Genomic DNA, 11,830 nt, shown 5'->3' with positions numbered 1-11,830 from the left:
TTATTTTTTCTCCATCATTTATAGACTACCGTGTCACAATTGTTATAAAAATGGGTTGAATGGGTTGTGATCTAAATTTTTTTTAAGTAATAAATGATATAAATAATGAAATAGGTAAAAACTAGTAAGAGCATTCACATCCCAAAATTCTATCCCATCTTATTTTACCATTCCAAAAAGTTACTTTATTAATTATATCATATCATTTTACAATACTATCAGTATTCCAACTTTTATTTTACAATACAACACATTAAAATAATATTTCTTTACAATAAAATAAATATATTCCAAAACCCAAATAAAAACAAAAAACCAAAACCCAAAAACCCACAGAGAGAAGAATTGATAAACTAAGTAAATAAAATATTAATTTTTTTTTATAGAATTGAGCTACAGTGCAAATCTTTTTACAATAGTTGGTTTTTACAAGTCCAGATGTGTGGGAGGTTTTGAACTTTCATGCTAAATTTTTCTTAAATACGAGATATGTCATTCCCAATGTGAATGTCCTAATAAACAAAAATCTTGCCGACTTAACCCAAAAAAAAAAAAAAAAAACTAATAGTTTGCCGCTAAATTTGATGTGAAATGGTTGTTTACGTAGGTAGTACTATTCCTACGCCCTTTAATATCTTCCCAAAAAAATAAGAGAAAGGGTGGCAACGTCACCCATCTCCACGTGGCAAACAACTAGTGGTCCGTGACAAAAACTCGGTCCCAGCCATTGCGCTCCGTACGCGTACCTAACTCCGTCTTCATTCCGCGCTTCCTTCCCGTTCCGTCGACGAATGGCAGTCCAAAAAAAAAAAAAAGAAACACAGAAATGATTGAAAAAGAAAACAGGTAATTAGACTTTTTCCACACGTGGGTTTTATTGGGACAAAAAGGAGCATTTTATTATTTTTTTCTAAAGTGAGGTCTATTTTGTGACGTTTGCTTATTTTTGTTGTTAAAATATATACATCGGAATAGGATTGTATGTCTTGTATTTTTTTTTTACTTTGTTAAAAGTATTAAGAATTTCATGAAATTGTTATAAGTAAAATGATAAAATTTACATAGCATAAAATCATGATGTTAAAAGTTTCAAGGTTAAATTATATGTTTGAATCTTAAACTTTATAGTTATTTTAAGGTTAAAATGCAAAGTATGCCCTTTAAATTTGATCAAAATTCATTTAAGTTTATTTTTTATTTTTTATTTTTATTTTTATTTTTTAACTTTACTTTGTTTAATTGATTCTTTTAAAGTTTCAAAATTATTATATTAAGGTATTTTATCCAATTTTGTAAAAATAATTGCTATTAAGTATGCAATTAATTAATAAAAAATATTTTTTGAAAAAAAGTTACATAAAAAATTTATAAATTTATAAATTTTTTAATTTATTTTTTAATTTTTTCATGTGAAAAAAAATATCTTTTTAAGGGAATTTTCTAAACAAAATTTGACAGAATATTGTAATTGAATAAATTCGAAACTTACAAATTTCAATTAAACGAAAGTAAAATTAGAGAATTGAAATAAAAGAAACAACCAAACTTAGCGTGCTATCCGTATCTAAATATTTCAACTTAGTGTTATTTATGAATTCATACATTATTTATTTCACTTCCTTGCTTTTCATTCATTATAACTATATTATTTTGAGTTAGTACAGATAAATTGATATATAGTTGATAAGGTTTTGAAAATAAGTATTAATGTGTAATAATAACATTACTTCCACACAACTTTTACATATTTCAATTACAAGTATATTATAGCCCATTTTTAACCTAAAAAAAAATAAAATTAAATAATTAAAAAGTCATTTTATCTATTTTACATTAGCTCTACATCTCATTCTTAATTTAGCAATAGAGAAGAGAGAGAAAACAAAAAAAATTGTACAAGTTGGACACTATAACAAGATACAATTTGTCTTAGGCAAAAATCTACACCGAATGTAGGCTTGTTTTTATGTTTTTTTCTTGGTCTAGTTTAGTTTGCAATTTTGATGGGATATGCCTCCGCTCCACGAAAATGCCATTTTAGCTGATGCCAAAAATACACCGGCACCTTTAATTTAACCCCATATATTTCACACCAAAGATAATAAAGGAATAATATTTTTTAAAAAGGAAAAAAAATAAAAAAATAAAAAAAAAAACAGAGGAAGAAACAAAAAGTTGCAGGAGCGAAACAGCCCGGCGCTATGTAAATAAAAACTATAAAAAAAAAAAAAAAAAATCTGAAGCGGCCGTTGCACGCTACGTCTCCTTTGTTACGCTTTTGACAACGACATCCCTTTCTCTCTCTCTCTCTGCGCTACGTTCCTCTGCTCAGCTCTCATATTTCTACCTGAAAGTTAAAAAACAAAAAAAAAATTTCAACAGAGAGAAAACTAAAATTCCTTCGTATTCTCAAAGCAACTTTTATTCTCTCTCTCTCTCTCTCTCTGTCTTTCTCTTGCAGCCATTTACTATTCTTGAGAGCTACACCTACACCACATATCATTTCATTTTTTTGTGAATTCGGTGCGTTTTCTTTTCTTATTATTCCCACTATTCTCTGATTCTCGTTTTTGTTTTTTTTGGATTTGATCGTCAATGTCAGATTTCAGCAGATCTAGAGGCTAATTATGAGGATCTTATTTGTTTTTGTTTTAATGCAGACCTTTGATCCCAAATTGAATTCCAATTCTCACAATGCCAGGTACAATTTTTATTTATTTATTTTTTGGTTACAAAATTTGATTTGGATTTTGATTTGTTTGGAAAATTTTGTAGAGGAAGTGGCGGCGTCGATTGAAGAAGTGGAAAGGAAGGGGAAGAGTTGCTGTGAGGCTGAAACGACAGCGTCTGAGGACGAGAGGCGAAAGGTTCGAGTCAGATCTCTGAAGAAGAGGACGAAGAGGAAGGTTATAATGAATGGCGGTGGTGGTAGTGGTAGTTGTTCTGGTTCTAGGCTTTCGATCTCCCTCTCTCAATCTCTCAGAAAGCGCGGAAACAAGGTCGCCGATTGCCGATTCGCTTCGATTTCGATCAACGACGTTCGTGATTCCAAGGAGGAAGAAGCTGTCAACGCGTTTCGTCAGACATTGCTCGCCAAAGATCTCCTCCCACCTTCCCATGATGATTATCACACTTTGCTTAGGTATCTCTCTCTCTCTCTAACCATTGTTTTTTTGCTCCAGTATTTACTATTATTAGCTCAATAAATCCGATTGCGTTTGGATTAGTTTTTTCTTCTTCTTTTGTTGTTTGCTGAAAAGGTCAAAATTACAGTTGTATTATGCAGAAAGTGAGATTTTAAAAGCTAGTATATTAGCTAATAACAACAGGACTCAATAGCCAAGCCTTTTAGCCTAAAATTTTGGGGTCGGCTATGGGTCCTCCTCCTCCCTCAATAGTTGTACTGTATACTACTTCGCTTGCGTTGGAATATTAGCTATTTGCTGCAAAGCTTATGGGTGCATTAGATGGGATACGAGACCACCGACATTTGGACATGTTGTATCACTGTCATGTACAGTGCTCCTGATCCAAGTCAAACGCCAAGCTTGCTTATTTTGCAAATTTCCTCAAATTTGGCAAAATTATAGTGTTATAGCTAGAAAAAAGTTAAGTGTTTAAATAGTTATTATATATTAGCTAATAAGCTAATTAAAAAGAAAAGAAAGAAAAGAAAAAAAAAAAAACTAATCCAAACGCAATTGCATAGCATTACTTGAAAAAGTTAATGCCTGAAATTTAACCTTTCATAAAAAAATTATGTATACAGGTATACACTAAATTTTTATTTGTTTGGCTGACTTGATATCTCAATACACTTATCATTCTGGAGTATTACTTCAAGCTCCTAATTAAAAAAAATTGATCATTTTATTTTGAGAATTGAGAAATTTGGGATTTGATAACCAAGTCATGGAACATTAGGAAAAATTTAGAATTTTTCCATGAATTGAATGGGTAATGTGCAACTTTTTAAATCATAGGTAGGCAAGGTGCAAATGTGCTACACCACCCGTGGGGGGGGGGGGGTGGTAATCTATAATTATATCTGTTATTTATCATTATTTTAGAAGTAATCATGAGTTATTAGTAATACCATGTAATTTAATTTCCTGAATAAGTGTTTTTTTAATGCATGTTATGTTTTGTTTTCCTGTTTATTCTACTTAATGATATCTTGCTGCAGGTTTCTAAAGGCAAGGAAGTTTGACATGGATAAAACTCTCTATATGTGGGCTGAAATGCTTAACTGGAGGAAAGAATTTGGAGTAGATTCTATTCTAAAGGTAATATGTCATCAGGGTTTCTCCTAAATATGAATTTGATAAGAAGAATGGTCTAACATATAGAAGCTAAAGAATCTTGGCCAATGTTAGGATTCAGAATGGGCAGTCAAGGCATGTTGTTTTGGTTGGGATTAAACCTTTGTAGTATTATTGTTGAAATTTTTTCCTGAACTACCTGTTGTATTAGTAGTAATTTATAATAATGTTTCCAATTCTTACAGATTCTGCATTGTAATGACTTATGTCTAGGATTTTGTATATGATGAATATGAAGAAGTTCGGCGTTGGTATCCGCATGGTTACCATGGTGTAGACAAAGCGGGGCGACCTGTTTATATTGAAAGACTTGGTAAAATTGAACTTAGCAAGCTGATGAATGTCACTTCGGTGGACCGGTTTTTAAAGTATCATGTTCAGGGGTTTGAGAAGGTCTTCAGTGAGAAGTTCCCAGCATGTTCCATTGCAGCCAAGAGACACATAGATTCTACAACGACAGTACTGGACGTGCAAGGGCTGGTAATTTGAGCTTACTATTGTATCTATTTCACCTCTGCATATGTTTGTACAATATCATTGCTTCTCATTGCTCTGTTTCTTTTTATTTTTTACAGAATTGGGTTAGCTTTGGCAAGGTTGCCCATGATCTTGTTATGCACATGCAGAAAATTGATGGTGATAACTATCCTGAGGTGGTTTAATAGCATATGAAACTAAAGAAATATAGTATGTGAATTCTTGGATTATGAATCTGCAAATCATTTCTGATATTAGCATTTTTTCTACAGACATTACATCAGATGTTCATTGTTAATGCTGGTAGTGGGTTCAAACTACTATGGAATACAGCAAAAAGCTTTCTAGACCCAAGGACCACTTCGAAGATACATGTAAAAGTTCTTTTGTTATATTCGTGTTTTTTTACTTTTGGAGACTATATGAACTCATCACTAGTTGTTCTTTCACTAATTCCACAGGTTTTAGGCAGCAGATTCCATAGTAAGTTGTTGGAGGTTATAGACTCAAGGTTTGGGATTCCTTCTTGACTTTTACCATTTACCATAGTATTTTTGGTATTTAATTACAAGCATACTGTTATTATTACTCATTACAAAAATTATTTGAACATTTATCTGCTAAAACAGCCAACTACCAGATTTTCTTGGTGGAACTTGCTCATGCCCAAATGATGGTGGGTGTCTTAGATCTGACAAGGGGCCTTGGAATGATCGAGAAATAGTGAAAGTAAGTTCCTAGTCAGTTGACAACACTGTTCATTACTAATATTAATATCTGAGGAGATGTCAATGTCAAACCAATGCCATATCTAAAATCTTGAATCATCCTTTGTCACTTCTATTTACAGCTGGTACATGCTGGAGAAGCAATGTATCTAAGAAGAGTTAAAAGTTCCTCTGATCATGATGATTTTTCCTCCAAGGTGACTTAAGTTTTCACACTGTCTTCTATCATCTTCCTAGTCATATATTGTTTTCTCACATTATTATTTATTTTTAAAGGTTTCACATGGTGAAATATCTGCTGCTGGGTCAAAATTACTCATGACAACGAGTGCTTCTGGCGTCAGGCAGAGAATGCCAGTTGGTCATGAAATGAGTGTACTTGAAGTTAGTTTTCTTTGTCCTTCCTGGTTACTGTATTAGCCTTTGTTTTACTGAACTGATCTTAATAGTGCGTAACTAATAGTAATTCCTTTCTCAGCCTTTTGGCTAAGATCAAGTGTAATGGTGCTTAACTAATAGTCTCTATTTATTATCTCCCAATGAAGATATTTTGATGGAGGACAAATTCAATAAGATTAGAAAATAAAAATAAACCTAGGAATCATCGCCTAGAGTTGCTCGGAATCAGCACCAAGCAAGATAGAAAACCTAGGAATTAGTCCGTAAGGTTGGCTAGAATCAGCACCAGGCTAAAGAGAAGTTCTCAATTTAGTATTACTCATCAAATTCAACATGTCCAACAATCTTTCCCTGGAAAATTTAAATAGAGCTTTCAGGATTACAAAAACTAAGGAAAGAAATAATATAATAAATTACATAAAATTTAGGAATAAAATAAAGATAAAAATTCTAGCCAAATGAAATCTATTTAGCTCTAATTCTGGCAGCATTCGTTGCATCATTCTACATGGTTGGAGAAAACATGACCTTGAGTTTTGAAGTGTTAAAGGATAATAACTTTTGTACTTGATACTTTCTTCAACTCTTGAAGCATCTTTGGTTACCCTAAGAACAAAGAATCTTTTTGCTCCACCATTTCATTAAGTGTTTGTTTGGGAACAGTTTATTTGGCTGAAACTGAAAACTTTTTGTTGAAAGTAATGTAGATAAAGTTAAAAGGTAGCTGAAATAGTATAGTGGGACCTATGAATAGTACCAAAAAGTGCAATGGGACCCATAAATAGTAGTAAAAATAAGCTAAATAGTAAAAAAGGCTGGCTTTTTAAGCCAATGCCAAACGCATGCTAAATTTATCTAGAATGATAAAATCAATGGCTGGAATCAGCGTTATATATGATTCATTTAGTCCATAGAAAGCACCATCATATGAGGCCTTTTCACTTTACCACTATGCTTTTTACAACATGGTGGTATAATTTCTGTGAGGATATGTGTTCTTATGTGTGTCCACTTGATGACACTGTATTTGAACTAGCTCTTTTAAATAGAGTTATTCTTTATTTTATTTTTTTTTAAATGTAAATCTTGGACTTTGATTGTACCTATGCATAGATATCAAGTCATTTCTGTAACCCTTGCTCTGTACCTATTTTATGTATCAGGAAAGGAACAGTGACCATGCATCTAGCTGCAACCTGATTGAACCAGTTGGTCGAGCTGTAAGGCTTGAAGATGCTTGTTTAACAAGTAGGTTATCACGCAGAACTTCTAATCATTAAAATTTGTGTTGGTTTTGATTATTGGTTTACAGCAAGTTACTTTCATGATTTACTTGTACGGTAGTTTGACATTGGTTAAAATCTACTTGTTAAGTAGTTATTGAACTGTTTCCTACTTTCTGCATTCTTTAATAAGTCCAATATTAAAGCAGTAGTAAGGAAAATGTGTTGGGCAGCCTAAGTCCTGTTGTCCAGGCTCAATTAGGACATTCAGGGCTGAAGGGCCAGGCTGTCAGCTGAAGTTCTCCTTTAATTAGGAGAAGAAGGAATTCATTTTGGCACCTCTTGGTGTTTCCAGTAGAGATATCTAGGGTTCAAATCCCCCCTCTCCCATTGTAACTATCAAATTATGAAGAAAAAAAAGACTTAATTGCAATTGCACCATTTAAGTTTGGGTTTAATTTGATTTTGCCTCCTTATGTTTAAAATTTTGGATTTTAGTCCCTAACGTTATATAGTGCTTTAAATTTAGTCCTTCTGTTCATATTGATGAGGCGGTTGTTAAGTCACATGTGCTAGTTGGTCCAATCAATTCATGTCATGTCAATTAAACATAATACATGGGGGCTTCCAATTTGAATTTTCTATAATGAAAAACTTTCTTAAATAATTATGTAAAATATGCTTAGTTTTGTCAAAGGTCCCAATCATATGGACTTGAAAACAAATGCCTATGAAGTCAGTGTCTCATTGTTGCGTAAGTTGATTTATCTGTGGGGAGTTGAACTTGTCATTTTGTTTTTCACTTTCTCAGTGCAAAAGCTCCATAAAGATCTTGTGACTTCTTATGAAAGAAAAAGAAAAAAAAAAAATTCGCTACTTAGATATTTGCTAATGCAACATTCTTTTACATCCTCCTGGCTTGGTGCTTGTGACAGGTGATTCAACCAACAATTGTCAACCAAGAAGGCCGTTGAAGTTCATTCCCTACGTAACAAATTTAGTGGTTCACATCATACTAAAAATATTAGGATGTATATATCTAGTACTACCTTGGTTGGGGAGATTTTTTGCAGTGCAGCGTGCAGAAAATCATTTAGGTAACAATAGCAAACCCCAAAACAATAGAAAGCCCCAGCTTGTTGATTTAAGACCACAAGAGCAGCACATTTCACGGTCAATCAAAGAGGACCCACTTTGGAAGAGGTTGCAGCAATTAGAAACCACAGTAAATGATCTGGTTAGCAAACCTACAAAAATTCCTCAAGAAAAGGACGATATGCTTCGAGAATCTCTGAGTCGTATCAAATCCATAGAATATGACTTACAGAAGACAAAGAAAGTAAATTATCCTTCTCTCCCAAACATGAATTGTTCTGAAAAATATAGTTCTGTTCAAAATTATCCTTCTCTCCCAAACATGAATTGTTCTGAAAAATATAGTTCCTGTTCAACTAAGTTTCTTGTTTTTATTGTATTTGTCATCTTCATTTGTAGGCACTACTTGCAACTGCATCAAAGCAAGTGGAGCTTGCTGACTCACTGGAAAATTTAAAGGAGAACAGCTTAACAGTAAGTTCACATTTTCCTTGGAAAAATAAAATTGAGAACATTTATATTCAAATTTGCAAGTTAAAAGAAGTTTATGCAAGTAAGGAGCTTATGGAAGTTGAGCCAAAAGCTTCCTGAAGGGTAGATTTGTTTACTTGGGCTCATAACTGGAGAATGATAATTTATTGTTGGCTTCGTAAAACCTGAGAGGCACCTCAGGCCAGACTTGAGTTTGGGATGTCCTTGAACTGTTAATGTAAAAGATTAGGCAATATTAAACAAAGATGAACAATTAGAGTCCCCTACTAGGAGTGTTCATCAAACCCTGCCCCTTTTTTTCCTCCCTTTGGACAGCTTACACTTAATTCTTATGGCTTTTGGCTATGGAGAGGATATTAATATTGAAATGATGATCTACAAGGCTATGCAGCATTGTAGCAATCTTCACAAGGTAGATGGTTATACTATCTACCAGCTAAAGAATTTTGTTTTGTCCCATCAGTTTTCCAAAGATAACATGAAAGTTTGTGCATCTTTTACTTGGTTGTAGAAATTTGATTGTGGCCTACGGATATAAAGATAAATCTGACTATTTTTGGTACATGCAACTTCAATTATTCAAGAGAAACCTTAAATCTATATCTTATTATAATTGATAAGCTTTGGGAGGCTGGATTCATCAATACTTTCCTACCTTGTGTTTGCTTAAGATATAAAAGCATTTTACTGAATATGATTTCTTTTATCTTAAGTCCTAGTTATGATTCTAGTTTTGGACTATTTTTGAAAATTAACATTAGTTTAATATTTATCAGTTTGTTAAATTTTATTATGTTGATAGACCTGTGTAATTTACTGTATGTTGTTCTTTTTTACTAATGTGTGATTGATTAAGTGGTTGAATGCTTGTTCGAATCATTAAATAGCATCCACATGCTGATGAGATTTATTTTTTGCCAATAGCAGGGGGCAAATTCTTGTTGGCCAAGAAATTATAAATGTTATGCCCCAGGAAGATGAATAAATTATTTTGAGAGGGCTTTTCATGATGTCTTTTGACTCTGAAAAATGCAATAACTTCCTCATGCAAGGTGAATAAGCAGATTTGGAAGGTTGTCATTTTTAGGTGACTATCTCTTCTACAATTTTTTATGTGAGATCATCCTCTGTCTCTCGCTCTCTGCCTCTCATTAATGAATCTCATTTGCATTTTTCTCAGGTTCTTTGAGTTGCCAGTTACCGGTTTATCCACCAAACAGAGGAAACCCACAGGGTTATTTGAGCCCATTCTTTTAGATAAGCATATGCAAATATGTCTCTGATCGTGTACATAGTACTATATATTTATTTTGTTACTCTCTTTTCGGACTGGTATACTGTATGATACTCGACCTCACTTTTATACCATACCAACTGCACATTTACAGAAGCAGAGGCTGCGTGCTGCAACAATTTTCACCTGAAACCTTACTGTTGCATTATTTTAAATTATTTTTTATTTTTACTTTTAAAAATCTGACTCATCTTGGAATTTCTTATTTGATTTATATGTACAGTGAGGTGCCATTGGAAGTTAGACTAATAATGCTCCACAACACTCTATAGGATGTGTTGATTGCAGTAAAATAAAGGTGTTTAAGAAATGTTTCATCATAGATGTTCTTTGCGTTGATGGATGACTCATTCTATTTTTATTCTCTGAAATTGCAGTGATAAATTAGGAGACATTCACCCCTCTTTACTCAAGTGCCATATAAGAGATAAAGACTAATTAAAATTTAAATAATAATTCCCATGAAAAAAATATTCAAAATGTAAGAAATTTATTTTCTTAGATTTATTGCATCAAGACATTTCTCAAGTGCCACATTATAAATAAGGACTAATTAAAATTTTAAAGATAAGGATTCTTTATTTTCTTGAGTTTATTGTTTGAAGACTTTCATCTCTCTTACAAAGCACAAAACTTTTCGTGTTTTCACTCACCCCTTTTCACCTCTTGCACTTCTACTACTTTATATACACCTACGTATAGTCTTTCATCTTCATGCCATAGGTTAGGTGCTTTTTGATTTTGTTTTAGCCCTTGCAATTTCTTGGTTTCTTTGTCATTTTTTTTTACTGCTATTTAGTGTGGTATTGGTATGAGCCTCAACCATAAAAGTAAAAAATGATGATTATTATGGAGTTTTCTTTGTTGTGAATCAAGATTATTTCAACTTTAGTTGCAACCCTAAGTTTAGTTGCAGCTATTCAGGAATAGTGTGAAACGATGTACAAATCACAATCATATTGTTAGTTCTCTCCATCAAAGCTACAATTAGATAGTTCTTCACATAACTTTTATATTCTTTCTCATGTATCTTTCACGTATGATACTTATCCACCTATATTTTTTTGATTACGTTTGTTAGTGTTGTAAATTATAATTGTTGTGGTTTGTTAAGATTAGTTTCAAATGATTTAATTTGTTGTTACGGTTTTGATGTACGATTGTAAGTTAATTAGCATGCTCTACTTCTCTATATAAACACAAAGCTCATGTGTAAAATTAATAATACAAGATTTGTTCTCCCATTTTTAACTTATATTTTTCTTGAATTTTAGAATATTCTTTGTTTTTTGTGTTTTTTTTTAAAGAATATAAAAAGCCATATTTGAGGCAATTAAATATTGATAAATGGAAGTGCATTTAGCCAATTTTTCTTTATTTGATTACGTTCTCTACATGTTGGTATACAAATAATTTTGTTTCATTTAGATTATGAACAAAGTGTTTGAGATTGGGGTCTTGGGATTTGGTGGTGAGAATGAAGTGGTTGAGGAAGTGTTCAGTTTTAGAAATAAAGTCTACCTTTTATTTAGATGTTATTTTATTATTTTAAATATTAAATTTATAATATGGTGTAAACTTTTAGAAATTTCTAATAACTATGTAATTACAATATATATATATATATATATATATATATCATATTACTATTGTAGGGGTAAAATTCCCAAAGTCAACAATGGGCCTTGCGCCCCGCACGGAGCCCAACCATGACCAAAAGGGAAAAGGGGGACCAAAAGACTTTTGGCCCAATCTTGTTGAACCCAGTTTATTTTAAAAGAAGTCCGAGGAGGAATGTCT

The 11,830-nt window shown here is 32.5% G+C and overlaps 1 protein-coding gene across 3 annotated transcripts; it reads left to right on the top strand.

Annotated features, from left to right (window-relative positions):
* Positions 1-2,246: 2,246 nt before the first annotated feature.
* LOC115960130 (phosphatidylinositol/phosphatidylcholine transfer protein SFH9) lies at positions 2,247-10,211 on the top strand. Of its 3 annotated transcripts, none has more exons than XM_031078847.1 (16): positions 2,247-2,523; positions 2,661-2,701; positions 2,776-3,142; positions 4,187-4,286; positions 4,536-4,802; positions 4,898-4,975; positions 5,072-5,173; positions 5,261-5,310; positions 5,429-5,528; positions 5,650-5,724; positions 5,804-5,911; positions 7,090-7,174; positions 8,085-8,488; positions 8,644-8,718; positions 9,661-9,788; positions 9,917-10,211. In XM_031078847.1, exons 2-15 carry the CDS (start codon positions 2,695-2,697, stop codon positions 9,715-9,717), a joined length of 1,875 nt encoding a protein of 624 aa, XP_030934707.1. In that variant the 5' UTR covers positions 2,247-2,523; positions 2,661-2,694; the 3' UTR covers positions 9,718-9,788; positions 9,917-10,211. The 3 variants fall into 3 exon arrangements, with proteins under 3 accessions (XP_030934707.1, XP_030934706.1, XP_030934708.1); XM_031078846.1 differs by having other exon boundaries at positions 9,661-9,823; XM_031078848.1 differs by having other exon boundaries at positions 2,248-2,523; positions 9,664-9,823.
* The last annotated feature ends 1,619 nt before the right edge of the window (positions 10,212-11,830 follow it).

The sequence above is a fragment of the Quercus lobata genome, chromosome 9 (assembly GCF_001633185.2).
Source record: "Quercus lobata isolate SW786 chromosome 9, ValleyOak3.0 Primary Assembly, whole genome shotgun sequence".
Classification (NCBI taxonomy): domain Eukaryota; kingdom Viridiplantae; phylum Streptophyta; class Magnoliopsida; order Fagales; family Fagaceae; genus Quercus; species Quercus lobata.
This window is presented reverse-complemented; position numbering and strand designations above follow the sequence as displayed.

What these genes read in the sequence shown, in the direction of transcription:
- LOC115960130 (XM_031078847.1), top strand. An exon ending in ATGGTGATAACTATCCTGAG is followed by an intron (nt 4,976 to 5,071) that starts GTGGTTTAATAG and finishes TTTTTTCTACAG; the next exon opens with ACATTACATCAGATGTTCAT. An exon ending in GGACCACTTCGAAGATACAT is followed by an intron (nt 5,174 to 5,260) that starts GTAAAAGTTCTT and finishes CTAATTCCACAG; the next exon opens with GTTTTAGGCAGCAGATTCCA.